General features: G+C 33.6%; 4 protein-coding genes across 4 annotated transcripts; 2 read left to right on the top strand and 2 right to left on the bottom strand.

Moving 5' to 3' along the window:
- The first annotated feature begins 2,302 nt into the window (after nucleotides 1–2,302).
- On the top strand, nucleotides 2,303–6,630 carry LOC113865957 (BTB/POZ domain-containing protein NPY1-like). Its single transcript, XM_027500790.1, has 4 exons — nucleotides 2,303–2,364; nucleotides 3,998–4,067; nucleotides 4,376–5,554; nucleotides 6,085–6,630. Exons 1-4 carry the CDS (start codon nucleotides 2,303–2,305, stop codon nucleotides 6,628–6,630), a joined length of 1,857 nt encoding a protein of 618 aa, XP_027356591.1.
- Nucleotides 6,631–7,931: 1,301 nt separating this feature from the next.
- Nucleotides 7,932–11,944, top strand: LOC113866229 (phospholipase D Z-like). Its single transcript, XM_027501110.1, has 7 exons — nucleotides 7,932–8,111; nucleotides 8,355–8,559; nucleotides 8,996–9,197; nucleotides 9,327–9,520; nucleotides 9,962–10,115; nucleotides 11,008–11,172; nucleotides 11,483–11,944. Exons 1-7 carry the CDS (start codon nucleotides 7,940–7,942, stop codon nucleotides 11,942–11,944), a joined length of 1,554 nt encoding a protein of 517 aa, XP_027356911.1. The 5' UTR covers nucleotides 7,932–7,939.
- Nucleotides 11,945–12,905: 961 nt separating this feature from the next.
- LOC113865113 (DNA-directed RNA polymerases IV and V subunit 2) lies at nucleotides 12,906–18,632 on the bottom strand. The gene is made up of 7 exons (XM_027499480.1): nucleotides 18,035–18,632; nucleotides 17,713–17,925; nucleotides 16,632–17,515; nucleotides 16,157–16,448; nucleotides 14,514–15,464; nucleotides 13,984–14,255; nucleotides 12,906–13,674 (listed from the first exon to the last, which is right to left on the bottom strand). The coding sequence occupies exons 1-7, from the start codon at nucleotides 18,509–18,511 to the stop codon at nucleotides 13,173–13,175; spliced, it is 3,591 nt and encodes a 1,196-aa protein (XP_027355281.1). The 5' UTR covers nucleotides 18,512–18,632; the 3' UTR covers nucleotides 12,906–13,172.
- A 1,514-nt stretch (nucleotides 18,633–20,146) lies between these two features.
- LOC113866228 (chorismate mutase 2-like) lies at nucleotides 20,147–21,869 on the bottom strand. The gene is made up of 5 exons (XM_027501108.1): nucleotides 21,657–21,869; nucleotides 21,288–21,374; nucleotides 21,065–21,208; nucleotides 20,803–20,895; nucleotides 20,147–20,377 (listed from the first exon to the last, which is right to left on the bottom strand). The coding sequence occupies exons 1-5, from the start codon at nucleotides 21,867–21,869 to the stop codon at nucleotides 20,147–20,149; spliced, it is 768 nt and encodes a 255-aa protein (XP_027356909.1).
- Between the last annotated feature and the right edge of the window lie 519 nt (nucleotides 21,870–22,388).

The following is a 22,388-nucleotide window of genomic DNA, read 5'->3' as shown; positions in this document are numbered from 1 at the left end:
CTATGAACAAAATGATTAATTTCACATAATGTTTAATTGAAAATTGATTAACAAAATAAGAATAAAAAAAACTATTTTAAATAGTTTCCACATTACACTCCAAATTGTTTGTATCTAAATTAAAAGCTTCAAAGTTTTTGTTCTACTCACTCACACATTGCACTCCAAAGTATTGTGACAAACTTGCAATGTTCCAATACTGTGTGGTACTGCATCGATTAAATTACAAAAGAAAAAGCCAAATGCTTACAACAATAACACGTAAAAGCAACGTGAAAGGGCAGCAAGTGGCGGGGTACGTTGAATTTGGATGCAGTAAATTTGAAGACAAAACAAAATATGTTTTTTCAGACTTTCCTTTTATTTGAACTTGCTAGTTTTTTAAAACTAAAATGACATAAAATTATTTAAATTATTTGTATTTGCAATCTACCATTCGTTATTATCAACAGTTAATTTAACCTCTACGGTGCATGTTGCACTTTTGAAGAGTTAGATTCGAGTATAAGTATATTTAATATTTATGAAATATTATTTTTTAAAATATTTTTCTTTATTTAAATAAATATAATATTTTTTCTTCTTATTTTATTTCACTGAAATTTTATTTATTTTTTCACTCTATTTGTAATTCTCTTTCTTTTTTTTCACTCTAATCTTCAGTTCATCTTATCGGACTATTAAAGTAGATAATCTTATTGTAATAATATACTTATCGTGAAATTCTAAAAGTGCTCGAGTGCTGAGGTTGGATCGTCGCTTTTGTGAAAATGAAGTTTTACATGTAAAAGTAAATATTAAATTTTAAATAATTTATCTGTTATATTTTCATGAAACATGTTTTTGTCATTATTTAATATTTTTATATTAAAAAATGTAAATCACTCATTAAATTTTAAAATTTCTACATTAATTTATCTCTCCCGTGTATTAGTTTTGATTATTTTAATTTTTTTATGTTAAATTTTTCATCCCAAAGATTAATAAATTAGTATTTTTAAAGTCTTATTCAAATTAAATAATACTATCATAATACAAAAGATATTTGTCCGTAGTTTTTAAAAATATATACTTATTTGAGTTTTTACAAGAAAAAGACTTTAAAATCAAATGTTGAAATTTTAAAAAATATATTAAATTAATTATATAATTTTTTTAAAACTAAAAAATATTTTAATGTTTTAATGGCTATATATATTATTATTATTATTTTTAAGCTTAAACGAATGAATATTTAGTGTGTGTTTTATTTAATCTTGTTAGAAGATAATTGTCGTGTTTTTTTTCCCTATCTTTTAAAGATTTTTTTATTTCTTTAAAATATTAAATTCACAAACAAGCACTAAATCTTCATTTTATGTAAGTCAATATAGTAGCGACCCATTTTACCATAAAAAAAACTCTTCGGCAAGATACAACAAAAAATGTTTCATACTTAAAATTATATTATTTTAGAATATGTAATTTTTCACATAATTTACGAATCCTCATTTTTAATTTTGAGCACTTTTAAATTTTATTTATAAATGAAAATATTTTTAATATTTGTTTATTATATCAAGTGATTTTTTATTACATTAAACATTTATTTTTTAATTTAAATTTAAGTTTTTATAATTTAGCTTTTATTTTTTAAAAACAGACTTCTTTAATTTAACTTTATTTAATTTATAAAAACTATTCAATTTAATAATATTCATGTGTAATGATAAAAAAAAACATTAATATCAGCAAAAAAAAAACATTAATAAATTAATCAAGAGTAGTGTAATTCAGCTATTTTTAATTTAATAAGATGTGAAAATTTTACACATAATAAAATCTGAACATATGATATACGTGAATACAAATTTAAAAGATCACTTTTCATTTAACAAATCTCTTTGTATATGTCTTGGAGAAGCATCACTTACCAAGTCAAAATTTTCTGAATTTTGGTTGAGTGGTTCTTGTAACCAAGAGTGAAGACAAGAACTATGAAAGAATTGCGATATTACGTCATCAGGCAAAGGAAAATGTACATGTGACGACACAGATAGCATCAGCATCGTCCAAAGTAAAAAGATTAGAAAAGGATAGAGTGGAGAAATAGAATAAGGAGTAGGGTCAAAGGGGTCCAATCACACGTTTTAATGCCACCCTGTCTCTCACTCTTTCTTTTATACCTGCAACAATGCAAACTTGACTTGAGGTTTCAGCTTTCAACTCATAGCTCACATAAACAAACACCACTGTATTGAGATCGCAGATCACCATTCTTTCCTTTTGTGGAAATCACATTGTGTTTTGTTTTAAGATAACCATGAAGTTTATGAAGTTGGGTTCCAAGCCTGATTCTCTTCATGCTGAAGGAAAGTCTATCAGGTAAGTAATCACAACCTCTCTCTCTTTCTTCATTTTCTTTCCTTTTCTATCTTAATTATGTCCACTTTCCTCCACCCTTTAAGTTCATCAGCATTTAAGACTCATATCACGTGAATCTTATGAGTTTCATTTCATCATACATGCATTTAAGCTTAGTCAGCCACTACCACTCAAAAACTTGTTGCCTTCAAATTGAAACCAAGATTTGTCCACACACAGACTTTGTTAGAAATGATGTTAGCATTATTCTTAGTTCTATTGCTGGTAACAAAAGGGTGAGAGAAAGAGATAGTGAGATGGTAAGTGGTCCATCCTTTGAACTGTGATATTTTTCATGAGCTTGTGGTCCAACTATGGTAAAGTGATGTGGAGTACCCATCATCTCCAATTATGGCCAGGCATAAGCCTTTTTAATAAAACAATAGTAATATACCCAACGTATATGTTTTCTTTAGAGTAAGTATCCATTTTAATCTCTTAAATTATCGATCCCTTTAGTACCGGTATTTACAAAAAAAGTTTAATTTAATTCTTATTGATTTTACAAAATGTCAAAACGACAATGTAAAAAAATAAAAGGACTAAAATGAGTAAATTTGGAAAAATTAAAGCTAAAGTGATCGACACATACAATTTAATGTACGAAAATGGGTGTTTACTCATTTTTTAACTGATGAGTTTTTATAAATTATATGTCATGTCATGTCACCGGGGTACTCATTATTGTCACCTTGTGTACGTGGAAGTGGACAATAATGGGAATTGAAGATTAATCCTCTCACACGAGCTTTTGTCATGTGGAATAAAATAAAAGGTAGATACAAGAAATCTTGAATAAGGTCCCAGTGGACCCTGAGGAAATTTGCAAGGCCTGATTGGGGTGGAATTCATGCAAAAGGACGGTTTATTTCCAGGATAATAAGGTTAAAGAATTTCACTTAAGGGTAACTTAACCTGGTTTGGTGGCTTTTCTGCCTTTTCTAAAGCATGCTTGACAACGAAATGTCATCTGTCATGCATGTGTGCAACTAGGAGACAACTTTGGTTAATCAATCTTAATTTGGAAGTGCATCCAATTACATATTTTCTGCTTTGTAGGTTGAGGTTTCTTCCGGTGAAGATGTGACAGACAGTTGCTGCTGCTTTTTTTTTCCTCAGATTTTTTTCCGGGAAATAGATGGTTTTTCTGTGGAAAAAAAGCTATTATTCCTTAAAAAATAAGCCAATCCAAGTATGCAAAACTTGCCCAATATAGTATCTAGAAAAGGATTCTTTTTCGCTTCAGACATATAATCAGGTTTTGGCTTTGGGAGCTATTTCATTGCTGCAAAGATGAGAACAATGTGTTAGATTGGGATGAACAGCATGTATCTTATCTTAATTAAAATATTAGGCAGAAGGACCAGACTTCCTGGCATAATTTTAATCACTTATTCTATCATAAGTTGGCACTTGACACAAAGCTTGCAAAGATGACGTGGTTAATTATCCACACACACATGTATGAGTATTTGCTTGTGTGCGCACACTTGGCGGGGGGGCAGGGGTAATGTTTCAGTTATATCCAGTTTTGTTTCCCTTCCAAAAATTTGCCCTTTATAAGCTTAGTATGCCAAATTTAATTCTCATGCAGGTATGTGTCGTCTGAATTGGCAACAGATGTTACCATTAATGTTGGTGAAGTGAAGTTTTACCTTCACAAGGTACATAATTTTTTGGCATCTTAACTTTTGTCCTGTTAAGTACAAATAGTCATTATTTTATCTAATTGATCTAGTGATATGATGTGTAGGGTTACAAAATAATTTAGGTGCCTATTAAAGCACAAGCAAGTGGTAGTAATTTTGGGAACATAATTCAGTAGTACGAGCTTATAGAATCAAACTGTTTTAGTGTTTTTAACATTACTGGTTAAGTATGCAGTCTAAAATATGCAGTTTTGGGGAGACACAACTAGCTTTTCGCTTCCTCCCTTTGTTGTTTATTAATTTTGAGCTCTTATGAATTGCAGTTCCCTCTACTGTCTAAGAGCAGCCGCCTCCAGAAATTGGTATCACAAGCTAATGAAGAGAATTCTGATGATATTTACTTGGATGATTTCCCCGGAGGGCCTAAGGCCTTTGAAATATGTGCAAAATTCTGTTATGGAATGACTGTAACTCTCAATGCTTACAACGTTGTAGCTGCTCGTTGTGCTGCTGAGTACCTTAAGATGACTGAGGACGTTGATAGAGGAAACTTAGTTTTAAAGATTGAGGTGTTTCTCAACTCAAGTATCTTGCGTCGCTGGAAGGATTCTATAATTGTTCTCCAAACTTCTAAATCTCTTCTTCCATGGTCTGAGGATCTAAAGATCACTGGAAGATGCATAGATTCCATAGCTTCGAAAACTAGTGTAGACCCTGCATACATCACTTGGTCTTACACTTATAATAGGAAGCTAACTGAACCAGATAAAATTGTTGAGGACAAGTTGTCGTTTCTAGAGAAAATTGAGTCTGTTCCTAAGGATTGGTGGGTTGAAGATATATGTGAGCTGGACATTGATCTTTACAAACGAGTAATGGTTGCCGTGAAATCAAAGGGAAGAATGGATGGAGTAGTGATTGCAGAGGCTCTTAAAACCTATGCATTAAGATGGATACCTGATTCTGTTGATGCATTGGTTTCTGATGCCAATGCATCAAGGAACAAATCTGTGGTAGAGACAATAGTCTGTTTATTGCCATGTGATAATGTCGTGGGTTGTTTGTGTAGTTTCTTGCTGAAGCTTTTGAGAGTGGCCATACTAGTTGGAGCATGTGAGTCATCGAGAGAAGAATTGATGAAGAGCATTAGCCTAAAATTGCATGAAGCTTGTGTCAAAGATTTATTGATTCCAGCAAGGTCTCCCCAGATTACCACATATGATGTTCATTTGGTACAAGGTCTTCTGAATCGATACATGGATCATGAGATGGGAGGCTGCAGTGTAGAGGTTGCTGAGGACAAAGATAGAGGAAAAGAAAAGTATATTTTGGCACATAGATCCTTGTTGAATGTTGGCAAGTTGGTGGATGGTTATCTTGGAGAAATTGCGCATGATCCTAATCTCAGTCTCTCTAGTTTTGTTGATTTGTCACAATCAATTCCAAGTTTTGCAAGATCAGATCACAACGGTCTGTACAGAGCTATTGACATCTATTTGAAGGTAGAATTTTGTTTATGCTCCATAGTTTTATTGGCTATTCTTGCTGTGTTCTTACCATCTGATTATTGTGTCACTTACTTGTGGTTTAGAAGTAAATATAAAGCGTACGCTGCCAATATGAACTTTCAGTTGATTGCGACGCATTTTTCACTGTTTCTATCGTTATTGTCCTGGAGAAAATGACGTGTTTTGGATAACTTGACGGTTGGTGCTGTCACAATGTCCTGTTATTGTTATTTATTAATTTACATTTGATTTATTATTTTTTTTGTACTTTCTCATATGAATCCTTTTACACTGTTAAGATTCTGTAGCAGTTTCTACTGGCACACTAATCTACTACTACTTAATAGCTATATATTTTGTTATATAATGACTAGATAACTTTCCTCGAAATGGGAGGTTCCTCAGTTGAAATTTATTCTCAGCCTTTCATTGATATAATCAGAATGATTTCTCATGTTTTACATGCAGCCTTACCAAATTGATGACATTTATTTTACTATTTAACTTAATTCTTTTGTCTTCAGGAGCACCCAGACTTGACAAAAGCTGAAAGGAAGAAACTATGTGGACTAATGGATGTTCGGAAATTGACAGTAGATGCTTCCATGCATGCTGCACAGAATGAACGCCTTCCTCTTCGAGTTGTAGTACAAGTTCTCTTCTTTGATCAGGTCAGAGGTTCTGCCAGTTTTCATGCACTTGGTAACAACAATTCACTTGATCATCCTTCACACACACTGATGAATGGAGATGTGGAATGTGAGAAAACAGTGGAAGATAGCTGCCAATCCCTGAAGAACCATATGAGTCATTTGAGGATTAAAGATGAAGGGTTGCATAAAAATGGGAAACTGAGTAAGAAGAATAACAAAAACAGCAAAAGTGGCATTCAGTTGCTGCCGTCCCGATCGAGGAGAATCTTTGATAAGCTATGGAGTATGAGAAAAGGACAAGGAGAGAATAGGAGCTCCGAAACTTCAGCAAGTTCTGGTAGCCCATCTTCTTTTGGCCATGGAGATGGCAAATCATCTAGTTTATCTTTGAGACACCAGAGGCATTCTATCTCTTAAGGAGTTGGTAGATTATTGGAACAGGTGAGGGTGAGGGGGATTCAAATTTCTTTCTATCAAGTGTAAAGTGGTATTTGGCTGTTACAGTTATATTTGCATTTTGCTGTGCATGCACAGAATGAGGAAAAAGGTTCTTTAAAGCCTTGCATTAAATTGTTATGCAGTTTTTGTTGTGTGTCTTATGTAGGTATTTTGCTTTCATGTATAAGACCTTCCATAGTACAGAATGTTCACTGGGTCAGGGATATGTAGGTTCTGTTCGGACAACTTAATTGCAGCAAGAATTCATTGCTTTTTCTGCACATTCTTCTCATCTTAAAAAGGAATTGATCATTGCGAAGGGAAATGAGTTGGGTTAGGCTAAAGTTTAAGTTTCTAAGTCTAGTTTGTTTCTCAATTATAAAATTCGGTGTGACTTATTTATTTGGTGTAAAGTTTTAGTACTTTTGTAATATCTTTTCCCTTGTATACAACTTTCTTTCTTAGGTAACTGTTTTTTAATTCAAGATATTTTAAATTAGGAGAAAAAAAGGCAAAAAATAATATTTTGGTTCTCTAATTTTATTTTATGTTTGATTTGATCTCTTATTATTATTATTTTATTTCATTTTAATCTTTTAACTTTTAAATGCCAATCAAATAGGTCATTTTTTCATTATTATTTACGTTGAAGTATGTTAACTATTATTTTTGCTTTTTTCTCTTAGTTACTATCTTTCATAGTCATTTTCTTCAACTACCACACAACACAACCGACATAAATATCTTCAGCAAAAATCATATTAATAACTTTGAAATTTGTAATAGCAAAGTACTGTAACTAAAATTAATATTTTAAAGTAAAAAAAAATTATTATATCTATAGTTACTTTAAACATATTTACGCACAACCTGAACATGGCTGGCAACATCCAACAACGAAAAGGAATTCGGAAGAAGCATAACGTAAAAAAATGATACTTTATTATCATCATCTTTATTTTTATTATTTTTGCTTTGATAGTGTCTGGGCCTAGGCTTGCATTGGATTCAATTATAACGGATCCTCCAACTTTAAACAATAATATGAATCCGGCAATGGAGACAATGACAATTAATTAGCACTAATTAATAGGATTTCAGCAAAACCGTATATTCCAAGAATATTCTGTATGCTCGCGGCTCAAAATTTGCTTCACTTTGACTTTATCAAAAGTCAACTTAGATAGTAGTTGCATTGCAAATGGTTGAAATGAACAAGTTGTAATATAAATGCTAAATTTTTTTTGCCTTTTCTGTTATCTTAGTCACTAAAGGGCGTCGCTAAATCATGAGACACACTCCGAGGAGGAGTGTCCACTTTGTTCATTATATATTGTTGTTATTGTTAGTTAATGTTTGTGAATCAAAGTTATCCTCTTCCCACTGTAAAGCATGGCTAGTGCAATCCATCCCCACCAATATGCCCCACCTATCTCATGTTCCTGGTGTCCTCTCTACAGGTAAGTAATTGTAATAATAATAAAGTTTCTATTATTTGAATATCTGAAAATTGATGTCATATATGACTTCATATAATTGTTTCTATTTCTTGCTTTATATCTTTTTTAGATATATGCATTTGAAAAATACACTCTAAAATTCACTAGAAGTTGTTGAAGAAACATTTTGGATAACAACAATAGTAATAGTGATATATATATATATATATGCTGCTACTATACTCATTCATAATTGGGTTGTAGGGGATGTGCTTCAGTGGATGGCAGCAAACTCCACCAAGAGACTCCATATAATTGCTCAGTACTGGCAGCTGCTAGCTTCCCCCAATGATCCTCGCTCTGGAGATTATGGTTACTCTCAAAATCAGATGCACGAATTTGGTGCCAATCAAGGTGCTGCAGTTTATCAAGCATTAGATGATGCTGCTGACCGTGATGTTAGTATCAGGTGCGTTTCAATTTGGCTCACCGTGTTAATGTTTAATGGTTATTAGGGTTTGTTTTGAAGAGCTTGTGAACAACTTGTGCAAAACAGTTTATAACTTCTATAAGTTGTTTTTAGCTTATTTTAATAAATTTATCGGTATAACTTATTAAAATAAACTGTTTTTAATTTATCTCAATAAATTTCATTGTTAAATTTATAGCATAAATCATTATTTTAAAATAATTATTGAATAAGTGTTTAAATAAGTTGTGTATTTAAGTGCACCTTTAGACTTAAAATTTAATGGTGGATGATACCAGTTTGACAATCATTTAAAAAATCAATTAACTTAGAAATGGGGTTTGTTGAAGATGTATGCATGCTTGTGTTTATGATATATAGGCAAGGTAATAGCAACCTTTTGTTATGCTTTTTAAATGGAGATTGAGTGATGTAGGTTATTGTCCCACTCTGGAGTGTATCCAACATTTACCTTGGAGCCATCCAAACTTGCTTATGGAAGGCCAAATGTTGAGAATGTAACCTTGCTACTAAAAGATTGGTGGGGCTCGGGCATTGTCCATGCCAAAGTTTGGATATCAGATAGTAAGGATGTATATATTGGATCTGCAAACAATGACTGGAAATCCCTCACGCAAGTAATTTCATACCATCTTTTATTTTTACAACTTTACATTTTTATGTTTATAACTTCTCTTCATTTTACGCATCCTTTATCTGTTCAATACATGAAACTTGTCTCATTATTTATCACTTGCTGGCTCCAGGTCAAGGAACTTGGAATATATTTTTCTGGTTGTCCTGAAATAGCTAAAAAGGTTGAGGTATACTTCAACAATTTATGGACACTGGCATCTCTTAATTCTTCAGCATATACAAAAATAGTGTTAGATCAACAGTGGCAAGTTGAAAGAAAGGTTCCTTGCTGGTCACATTTCGTTGCTCCTAGAGAGAGGTGCATGTAAGTCCAGGCCTTGTGATAAAAATAAGTTTACTGTTTCTCTTCAAGAAATTCCTACTTGGTGTGATTTTCTACCTTGATTATATCATTTTCTATTGTTTCTTTGAAATTTCCCTAAAAAGTTCTAAAGATTTATGTTCTACAAAATTTCCTTCCAGACAATGGTTCACATGGGCATAAGGGCGTATGCTAACATAATTGTAACAGTTGGTCTTTATGTGGATTTTAAATGTGAAATAAAAGTTAGTCTTAGGCATGATCATGAACATGAGAGACTGGATACAACATGGTGAATGCTTTAGCAAACTTTAAAAAGCATGCACATGAACTTATTTAACTTTACATCAACAAGCATTAAGAATAGATGATAGTAAACTAGGCATCAGGAAAAATTATTCTTGCAGTTTGAATTTTATACTGTATTTAATTATGCATCCACAGGTCACCTCTTCCTCAATATTTGGAGACTCCTCATGTTGCAGGATATCCTATTCAGTCTGACCCTTATATGTTTGAAGCTTCAATTCAAACTCCAGGGAATAACTATTCAACAAATCTCTCCCAAGTCAGCTATCTCTCCTTTACACCCCCAGAGGTAACATTCATTTTTAGCAATTTTCTGGGTAATACACATCGTGGAACCTAGGCATCAGAAATGGGTTGACTTACAATTTTTTAATTGTGCTACTACCGCATGCTTGAGGATCAAATTGTGTTCAAATCTGCTGATAATTGCCTAGCATCATTAAGATTAGCAGAGAAATCTCTAAGCCATTATTTATGTTTCCAAATTCTTATGCGAACCAATCATGTTGTTTGAATCTGCAGAAACAGCTTCCTCACAGTCATGGTTCGTATGGTCCTTCATTTTTCCATTGCATCCCATGTAATGATGCATGTGAAACAGACTAGTCCTAGGATGTTCAGTGGATTAGTCATAAAAATTTGGTCCACCCTTTAAAATTGGTTTGGTTAAGATCTAAATCAGCAAATGTCTAAAAAGGTGAAAAACAAATCACCTTGCCTTGCTATTTTTTGTAATTTTGTTTTTAAGTTTCGCATAGACTACAAATATGGCTATAGTTTTGCAATCTTCACCTTACGAGTTATCTTTTGGGTTGAGTTAGGTTTTAGTCAAATTTAAGATGGTGTTAGAACTTATCGTACATTAGAGCTAGTTTTAAAGTAAATTGTAGTGCTTATACCCCAAAACCTGATGGGTGAAGCTTATGCAGCCATCCATCCACCTGATATAGAAGTGAGTCCAAGTTGTTGCCTTGTTGTCTGCAAGCATATGTGATGACTACTTTGCGTGGTACATAATAACATTGTGTCTTCGAAATTTAGAAATGTCCCTATTGCATTAGCTGAAATTTTTTGCTAATATTATTGTTTTTCAAAGAGAAAAGTATCTTATAGTAAGATTGCACTCTGATCTTGGACATGTAAAATTCCCAATCTTCATCTAGTATTATTGGTTGCTGCAGCTATCATTTGACAACTATCAAGCTGATGAACAGGCGTGGATAGACACAATTAAATCTGTTGGAATGAGGGAGACCGTTAGAATCAGTACCATGGACTGGCTGGGTCAGTCACAATTTATGGACCAAACAATTTACTGGTCATCCCTATCCTCTGCAATATCACAGGTAAGTTCCTAGTGTTCTGGCTTTCTGCGTTTCCTTCACTTGTTTGCTCTCTTTGTTTTTCCTCCTTTAAATTTTTATCTTTTCAGTAAACCATTAACACTAACAGACAGAGGCATCCTAAATTTCATAGAAGGCAAAGCATAGTATTTGATGAATTCATTCAATGTTGTCTGGTACCATTTTATGTCACCAGTGCCGCACTCTTTTCTCTCTAGTTGCCCTGCCACCTCACACATCTCAAATTGTTGGAAGCTTTGAAATTCATTTTTATCATATATGTTACATTTTCTTACAAAGTTGCACCAAACAGATTGTGTTTTCCAAGCATGCAACAGTGAAGTTATTGGTGGCATATTGGGCACACTCCATCAATAACACAGATGAGTACCTGAAGTCTCTCCTCTACACCAACAATCTATGCACTTCCTCAACATACAACAAATGTTCTGGGAAAGTTGAGATAAAATATTACGTGGTTCCAGGTTTCAACATGACAGGCCCTGCGATTCAGAGTGGAACTAGAACAGGAAATATATACCCGGATTTTACAAGAGTCAATCATGGAAAATATGCACTTAGTGATGTAAGGGCCCACATTGGGACCAGCAATCTTGTGTGGGACTACTTCTACACAACAGCAGGTGTCAGCTTTGGGACATACAACACTGCCGTTCTCTCTCAACTAACACAAATTTTTGATGCGGATTGGAACTCAACCTATGCTGTTCCATTTGAAGAGCTGGAGAGAGGTCATACACAAAGTTCAGTCTAATTGTTTTATATTTCTTCTTTCAAATGGCTGATATTCACCTCTAAAAAAATTAAAATAAATAAAGCCAATGTACGTTAAAATTAAAAGGGGGAAAATAGTTATTTGTTATTTAACAAAATTGCCATTTCTACTTTAATAAAGTAGAAAAATCTCGACGTAGAAAAAAGTTAAAATTTACTATACAAAGAGAATAAAGACATAGTACATGAACATGAAAATGTCAAGTGGCAACAACGAATCACTTTGGTGGTAATAATTTGTTAAAGAGATCAGTGGCTTTTTTGTTTTAGAATTAAATAAATTAATTTTGAATTATTAAATGTGGTTGAGATTTCTATCTAAAATAATCTCAAATATAAATTTTATATCAATGAAAACTAATAGAGACAATAAACATGCATAATGCCAATCTTGAAACTAAATCACTTATTTTGACATCTTTAACTAAAATTTATTAATCATTTCTACCGTGTGCTCACAAGCACGTTCATTTGATAGATAATGTAAAAAATAATAAAAATAAATAAAATATAATAAATTTATCTTAATCTTTCTTTATTATAGATTTTAACCTATAAAAAACTTTAGTTAAAAATAAATATTTTATTAAACATTAAACTTAATATATATATAAGTAATAGGACAAGATCTTTTTGCATAAATTTAAAAATTCTTGTATTCAAGTTAAACTTTTCATTTAACTTATATCTAATAATCAATGAAGTAATAAATTATTATCTGTTAAATATAAATTAAATAAAAGACTCAAAAAATATAAAAAAATTTAAATTTATATTACTGAAAAAAGATTATTTTTTCGTGTCTATATATATATATATATATATATATTCTTATTCAATTGTCATGTTTTATAATTTCTTATAATATCATATCCATCATACCGAAATATAAAAAATAGCATTTAAAAGAAGGGACAGGAAAGAGAAGGATAACTAGGTACGAGGTCACCGCGATTCAGTATGAGCTCTAATCCATTCGTGAATATTTTGATCTTTGGGACAGGAGCTTTTGAAGATAATGGAAATTCCTATTTAAAAAATTAAAAGGGAAAAAAGAGAAGTAACAACATTGAAGTCAAATTCAGGATATCATGCATTATTCCTAACTGGGATTCGAGGAAACATACACGAATCGAACCGATATCTACACTGTGTTCACAAAGCTTAGGGGAATGAACAGGAGAACAGACTAGTTACAAAGTGGTTCTCTAACAAAGTTGGGTTTCAAATTTAAGATTTATACCCATGCTAAAAAGCTCCTGGCATAATAATTTTGCTCCGTACGGGACATTGGCCACCACAATGTCATCAGCAGATTCACAGTGGCGGCAATAAGGCCCTCGTATTTTCCGGCCACCTGACACAGGCCGTAAGATCACATTTGCAGCATTTTTGCATTTGCTGCAGATGTGAATCTGAGAGGAATCACTAAGTGTAAAGAGGCGTTCATACAAGTTGGCTGATGCACCATGGGCTATCAAGCAATCACGCTCCATTTCTCCGAATTTGATACCTCCAAATCGTTTTCTATCAGCTACAGGCTGTCGGGTCAACGGGTGCACTGGACCAGTGTTCCTGAATTTCACTTTGTCTTCAGACATATGATGTAGACGTTGGTAAAACGTTGGCCCCATAAAAATGAGTGATCGGACCATCTCACCAGTCCTCCCATTGTATACCCTCTCATTTCCCCATCTTGAAAACCCAGCTCTGCCATATTCTCAAAAGGAACACTAGTAAGGGATAGTAAAGCAAGAAAAACAAAATACATGAAAACTTAAAAGAGAAATTAGGAAAAATAATTCTTCCTAATCTTAAAGCAGGACTAGAGCAAAGGCAAGAGACCCTTCTACAACTTGGAAGACATTATTGGCCAATTAAAAAAGTCATAGTCAGACAGCGAGCAAGAGCAGAAGTTGATTGCATATTCCTCCTCTAAAGAATGGTCCCACACCATATACATCACAAAGTAATGCAAACTGCATTTCAAGTAAACTGAACAACATGATCAAACTGTACCTGTGAAGTTGGTCAGTAATGGCGTCAATAGAAGGAGTGGAGAAAGGAGTAGCATGTCTCAGTGAACCACCACAAGCAATCCCCTTTCCTAAAGCTGCCTCTAGAAGTTGCCCAGGTGTTTGTCGTGAGGGAAATGCATGTGGATTAATGACAATATCCGGAACAATTCCTTGTCTTGTGAAAGGAAAATTTTCCTGAGACTCCAGAAATCCCAAAACACCCTTTTGTCCGTGCATACTGGAGAACTTGTCCCCAAGAACTGGACTTCGCACCTGCAATATTATTAAAATAAGAGAGTTTCCCCGTGATCAAATTCCATTTAACCAAAACAAAGTTAGCTTTTAGTTGTACAACATAAAACATCAATGTTCAGATGATGTACAGATTAGTACATTTCCATGCCCATCTCCAAATGCATGTATGAATGTACTGGTGCATGCAGTATGTTGGGTTCAGTGCACTAATTCTTAAAAGTCCATGCACAAGGCAATAAACATCTTCATTAATATAGTATTGGATTCCCCAGTTACCTGTCTTAATGAAACCACAGCAAAATTTTTTCCCTCATCATTTGAAGACAGCACAACCTTTTGAACATAACCCTTTTCAGTGTGTTTTAACTTTACACTATGGTCTGCTCCAGAATCAGCACCACGCCCAATAATAATATCACCACTTTGCAAGTTTGCCCCAACATATGGAAAGCCATCATCATCAAGGCTATCAACTCGACCAATTTTACTTTGTACCTTTCCAAAATTTACAATGTCTTCAGGTTTTCGCTTCTTCTCCGAAGATTCCTTATTTTCAATTTCGGCTTTGTAACTCCTTATGTGCTCAGATCTGAACATTCCACGCTGCAAAGAAGCACGGTTCATTACCAGGGAATCCTCTTGATTGTATCCCAGATGTACATTGACTGCCACAATTGCGTTCTGCCCATTATAGAATTCTGCCTTTGGAAGTATATTATCTTTTTTACCCAGTGGATATCCGGGTTGTCCTAGACAATCAGAAGTCATCGAATGAAAAAGGGGCTTTTGGGGATAGTGTAACTGGTGAGACAGAGTATCAACTCTAATGTCTGGGTTTGTTGTAGAAAAGCCAATAGCCTGTGAAGAGTGCTTCTGAGACTGGTAGAGTACTCTCCTAGCATGGTCATGATTAGCAAATGGTACAAGTGAACAGCTTAAACCCAATAAGAATGACATATCAAGCTCGCAGTGTGTGTACTTTACAGAACGTTTTCCCTCTTTTCCAAATAAATACTGGACACCCCAGGCCGTACAGCAGTCTTCCTCTTCTTCAGGTCCAATCAGCTCAATCGCACCATTATCCAATAGGGCCTCGAAAGAGTAACGCTCTGATTTAAACCCTTTAATTTTGAGTAGATTACAAACTACCAAAAGTGGACGTAGAATCCTTCCTGCATCAGAGAATATGCGCACTTCATGTTGAGATTGATCTCTCTTGATTTCCACCTACAACAGAAAATAGTTATCACTAGATTCAAAAGAAGATCAACCAACTCATACCAATATATTGCAAATGCTGCAGTATATATATATATAGAAGACGACTTTGGAAGAATGGTAGAAAACAACCTCATGCAAACAATAAAGTTCCCCAAACCTGATATGACAGCTAGCTATTGATGCATATATAAATAGAAAGACAACTGAAAATCCAATGGATAGACCAATCTTTGATAGAGGAAAGGGAAGCATAAATGACAAATTGATTCAGAAGTAGGATGACTGGAAACAATAACCTCACTCACTGAGGAAAGGAAATCCAGTTAATCCAATCGTGTGAAGCAAATGTAGTGTTTTCCATATGTTAGTCATTAACAATCATAATCCTCATAACAATACAAACCAAACTATAAAATTATTGGCCATTATGGACTAAGCTTCCAAATATTTAAGCCATAACTATATTATTTTATAGTTAATATATCATCTGCTCTGCAGGCTGACATGCCTTGAGCAGTTAAACCTGTCAACCTTTACTACATTTGACATCGTATGGCTCAAATTAAGTATAACAAAATCCATTTCCCGCAAGGCTGGATCCACAACAGGGCTCAAATGAAAAGAATGTTTCTATAAAACATAAACTACAACTGGTATAGCATGCAAAACTAACTTCAACTGGGAGATCAAAGCTGAACCTGATGAGGCAATTCGTTTCTTCTTCTTTTACTTCGTAGCTCTGCCACGAATGAACTGGAATCAGGACAAACCCCAACCCAATCCCCATTTAGGAAGACTTTGTCCTTGTTGCCAAGATAAGTGGAAGTATCATCTACAAGCTCTTCCATTCCACAATCAAACAATTGAGGCATTATAGATTCAGATATATCAGTGCTTACTAGTCCTGTGACAGCCAAATTTTTTACTAGTCCACAATTTTCACCATCCGGGGTAGAGAGAAAACAAACCTTGCCCCAGTGGGAAGGATGCCTGCAACCACAAACTTCCACTATAATAAATGAAAGCAAATAGAAAAGGGAAAAAAAAAAGAGCCATAGGGAGCTGAGATAGGCAACTATTTTAGTTGTCTAATACACCACCCACGCCATGACTGGAAAAGGAAAAATATATGTTCATAAAGAACTTAAGTAGACAAAAATTAAAGTGACATACGGGTATCTAGCATCCCCAACTTTTCCCGTATACTGAACCTGCTGTCTTGTTCTTCTTAGCTCGGCCATGGTTTGTAAGGGATTAGTGCGCCCAACATTTGCAACCACACCCGAGATCCTTTCCAACCTCTTATATGGATGTGACCATGCTCCAGTCGAAAATGCTCTTTGCAAACCATTTGTAATTATTGAAGCATCGAGATAGTGCTCAATAGGGCGTACATCACGATCTCCATAAAGGTCTCTCTGCAAAGCCTTTGCCATTCGCTTCCTAGCATGTGCAATGTGCACTTTTAGCTCGCGCTCAAGCAGCTCACTAGCCAATTCAAGCCTCTTATTTCGAAAATCATCCCTGTTATCACATTTTCTGCGGCCAGTATAAGCCAGTAAGAGACCCTTCACCATATACGCAAGGAAGCGTGCCTTTCTATTCAAGCCTCTAATGCCAGGAAAGACATATGTGCTAAGGCACTCGTCAATAGACTCTGAAGGTGGAAATTGGACACCTTTAACATGTTCCTCTAAATAATTAAGTGCGTTCCTCCCTTTCCGAAAGGCTTCAAATTTCTCATCAGCGTCACGAACGGATGCAGAGAGAATATTCTGAATTCTGGCATCATCATTGCCACAATCAATTAGATCTATAACCTCTTTGTCAGACGACAAACCAAGAGCAAAAAAGAGTATCCATACAGGAACCTCAACAGACAAAAAATATACAGTAAGTATTTTGTCTCCGTGCTTAACTTCTTCAATCCTGGAATTCCCTACCAGCTTAATGACCATCCTATTTCTCTTCATCTGTGACTTGCACGCAATCATCCAATATGGAGTACTTAAAACCCATAGCCTCTTTAAATAGAGTTGTTCCTGTGCAATAAAAGTCTGCAACAATTTTCCACATAAAACAAATTCATATCAGTAACCCAAAAAAAAAAAAAAGGAATATACCACAAAGACACAATAAGGATTAAAGACCTACAAAATCAAAACCCAAGAACACAAATACAGCCTAAAAATTGTCCCCCCCAAAAAGAAGACAAATACAACAACCAGGACAGAAAAGCATTAATTAAGCCAACCTTCTCAGCACCCTTGATCAAAAAGTAACCTCCATGGTCAAATTCACAATCATCCTTTTCAGCCCCTTTCATCCAACATAGATCAGACTTGACCATAACAGGCAACCTCCCAATAATGATTTCCCTATTATCCTCCTTGAGAACCTCTCTATCAAGATATTCCTCTTTACCCGTCTTAAATTTATCACTCCGAACCTTCTTTGGAACATACACCTAAAAAACAACACACACACAAGCCACACACTTCAAATCATCAGAAAATACACACAGAAATCCACATTGCACAAAAATCACCAGCACTCAAATTCTTCTTCTTTCTGACCTGAACTTGAACATTGATTTTCATTTTGGAAGAATAAGTCATCCTCTGAAGGCGAGCGTGCCTAGGAAGCATCTTAAACTCTTGAGCATTCCCTTCACCGCCCCAGAACTTAGGCTTATCGAGGGTTACCTTCCCGAACTTAACAGAAGCGTAACGGTAGTGTTCGTTGTCTCCTTTTTTGGAAGGATCGAATCCAGGCGTAACAATGAGGTCCCCGAAGGAATCGAAGGAACTCTGAAGGCCAGTGGAGATGAAATAGTTGTAGGAATTGATCTGGTGACTGATCAAACCGTATTGATCAAAGAACAACATCGAAGCCTTCTTGCAGAAATACCTAACCATATCTTCTCCCAACTCTTCGAGAATTTCAGCATTGGTGGGTTCGAGGTCGAGCTCGTCGTCGTCGATGTCCATGCCGTTTGTTCCAGGGTTTGTTCCAGCCATGGTTCCGTCCGTGCTGGAACCAACGTGACCCATTGCGTTCGATGATCAATGGGAAATTAGGGTTTTAGGTTAGGGTTCTGCAATCTGCAACTGGGAGAGTGTGAGTGGGAGTGGGAGTGGGAGTGGGAGTGGGAATGTGAATGTGACCGTGACTGAGAATGCAAACTGTTCAATTTCCATGAGGTTTATTTGTAGGGAGGGGTATATATGGTAATGTATCCACTCTGTACTATTGACTCTGTACTACTGACTTTGTCCTACGTTAGTTGAACTTCCAAATCTTGTCGCTCATCTGTTGAAGAATGAAATGGAAACCGAAAAGACGCATGTGTCCTCGCGCGGGGACTATTGGACCCTGGTTTAATTAATAGATGTAATAAGAGTTTCGATATTTGTCATTTTAATAATTAATTATATAAAATAAGCTTCAAGTTTAATTATATTTTTTAAAGAATATTAATTGTACATATTTAATTCTCATAATTATCTAAATTAATTCTCTTATCTTGAATTTTTATTTTTTTCATTAAATAATAAAAATATGACATAATACTAATGTGTACTACTTCTATTCTTATTTATTTGTCTATAAAGATAAAATATTTACATAGATTAAAACATTAAATCATTTTATTATAAATATTTGATTAATTCTTAATTTTTTTAGTGAAAAATGTTTTCTAATAATTCTAATAAAATATTCAAAATTTTAATAGTAGATTTTTTTAATCAATCATTTTAATATTTCTTAATTCAATCATTTTACTGTTTTCATTTTTAATTGAATAAGTTTGACCTATATGTATTGAAACTTAAATTTTAAAAAATATATTTTCTTTCTGACATTTCAATAAATGTTTCAATTTAAAGTATTTTTAAATAGATGTTATTTACTATTTAAGTCAAACATTTAATTCAACAAAGATTTTTGTATTGTCAAATTTAATTATAACAAAAATTTGTAAGTATAATTAAACTGATAGTAATATTTTTCAATAAAATTTATTAATATAAAAGGCATATATTTAATACACTCGCATATATTGCATTTAATAAATTGAAAAAATATGTTATATTCATTGATTATAAGACTTAATATTATGATGTAGACAAAATTATCGATTGAATTCAACACTCATTCTTTCAAATTAAAACAGTTTCCTAATAAAAAAAAATTATAATATCTTTAAACTTGTAAATATTATATTTTATGTCAATAATATACTTTTTAAAAATCATCTATATGGATGTCAATTAAATTAAGACCCAGTAAATATGTCTAGAAATGAAGTTGTAGGGTAAAAAAAGAGGAGTATTCTTTTATTTTTAATAAAAAATTTCTAATCTAATAATTTTATAAAATAAAAAATGATAGGTTAGCATATACCTTTATTTAGGTTTTACAAATTCATTCTTTGTATAATATTACACTCGTGTTGAGAACTGAAATCTTCAATTTTTCCTTTCTAAGCTGAATGCCAATTTCAAGCAAGAAAAAAAGATTGAAATCTAGTCTCAATTTGCAGAGTTGATTTGCAAGAATAAAACTATTTAATCCCTTCTTTGCATGATATTATGCGAATAGTTATACAAACATAAGAAATTAATAACAATAATTTGGCATAAACGACCACATAAGAAATTAATCATTTGAACACTGAAATGGCTTCAATGGAGGCGACGTAGTAAGTACTCGACTTCAACATTTTTAGTGAGGGGTATTATCCATTTCTGGTACAAGCCAGAAGCTACTGATGGATCAACCTTGTATTTGTTACTCTCTACATCACGATCAAGACTCACTTCTTGACCAAACACCATGGCCTTCTTCTCAACCCTCTTCACCACCATCTTTTCAACGCTTTCAGATGTCAACAATTTCGTCAATGCCTTTCTATCCTACAAAACCATAAACGTTTTGATTTTTACATATAGACCAAGAAGATTATTGTATGGACAAAATTTAATTATAATATCATAAGTCTTTTTACCTTATTTTCTAATTAAAATTAGAGTTTCATATTAGTAATAAATAAATGTCAACATTATAAGTCTGTATACATTATCAAAGTAAAATTTTAATCTTAATTAAAAAATAGTACCAATAGCATTTATACTGCACTTTATTCTTATAATATTTAAAAAATGATCATAGTATAAAAATAGAAAAATGATGCCAACACTCAACAAGCAACACCCACTATTTAGCAAAAATAAAATAATCTAATCTTGTTGACCTCAAAAGATAAAGATATAAAACTTAGCTAGTAAACTCTTCAGTCACTAGCCATTATGATGATTAAGAAGGAAAGCATTATATATACCCGAGCACGAATTAAAGGCTCATAATCTTTAGGAGATGCCCTGAATTTCGCCTCAGCTACAAACTTTCCGTAATGAATTCTTCTAGAGATGGCCTGCAGATATTTTATGGAATAAAGATAAACTGTTTCAAGTCATAACCAACAATAGTTTAGGCCAAAATAAAACTTGAAACCGCTTTGACTTGGAGTTGATTGCAAACACTGTCCTGCATAACTTCACCTATTAACATAAACATAAGATAATTTCCACTGGAAATTTTACCTGCAATAATGCAAGATCACTAGCTGCAGTTTGTGCATAGTTGCCATCATCACTGGAAGCTACAAACATTGGAAGCAGCTCATCAAAATACATTTTCCAAATAGACTTGTTTATGTTAATCAAAGCTCCTACAGGCTGCAAAAACTGAAGACAAATTTTAAATGGGATATTTTTTATCCATCTATGGATTGTGACAAACCATGCAACAATTATGCTGAATTACCTGTGAGAAGTTATAATGTGGCACCATCGAGGGTGGTAAATTATCTGGGAAGAAAGGATTTTCTTCAGGATTAATGTATCTACCTGCCTGTAACATACCATATCATCAAATCATGCATAATTAAAAGCGAAAAAGGAACATGCCACGGATCCCAACAACCAAAGCTTGTTAGCACAAATACTATGCTAAATATAAATAACTGATTTGAAATAATAATAATTAAAAGCCAAGTATCATAAGGTACAAAGCCAGTTGACAAGACTTCACTGTCCCAACGTCACTTGATAAATGTGGCAAGGCAAACACTTTTAATAAAGAAATTTGACATACCCAAATAAAACAAGATATGGAATTAAGGAGAGTAACTACCTTAGCTTGAATGGCCTCATTATTCTGAACAAGGAAGTCAAGCAATGAGGCATTAAAGTGGGGAATGGAAGTGTAATTTTGATGGTAGGTGGGAGAATTTATTGGGAACCTTGCTCTCTCAATCAAACCAAATATGATGGTGTCTTCTTGTCTAACCAAAGATGCTCTCGCTGAATCTAGTGTATATTCATTCTTGGACTTTGCTTTCACCATCTTGTAGCTATCATAACAAGTTGCAAACATAAGAAGCAGCATCAGGAACCGAAGCATCTTGTTGTTGTTTAAAGACTACAAAAATTACAAAACAAATGGAGGAGAACACTGAAATATATAGCAGGAAAGTAATGCCTTATATCAGTATCTCTGCTTAAGATGGCATGGCCAATTCAACGGTCAACGCTGCCAATTTGGGATCATAATAACTCCGTATCTCTATTTGTTTGGCATTAGAAAACGAAAAGTTACTGTATTATGGAAAAGTCAAAATTACCTTATGCATTTGTAATCTTTTGTGACTATTGGAATGGGATTGAACATAATTAAACTCTGCGGTTTTCCAAAAGGTAAAAAGAAGAGTAATATTATTCATATAACCACTTTTTATAGTCTTTCTCTACTATATTAAATAGAACAACTTATGTATTGTGTTTTAGGCGTTATTAGTGTTGTTTGTTAATTAAAATTACATTTTTATTCTAATAAAATATTTATATTTAATATTATCATAAATTA

Source organism: Abrus precatorius, unplaced genomic scaffold (genome assembly GCF_003935025.1).
Source record: "Abrus precatorius isolate BTA unplaced genomic scaffold, Abrus_2018 Scaffold4, whole genome shotgun sequence".
NCBI lineage: Eukaryota > Viridiplantae > Streptophyta > Magnoliopsida > Fabales > Fabaceae > Abrus > Abrus precatorius.
The sequence above is the reverse complement of the archived record's forward strand: the minus strand, read 5'-3'. Positions and strand labels throughout refer to the sequence as shown.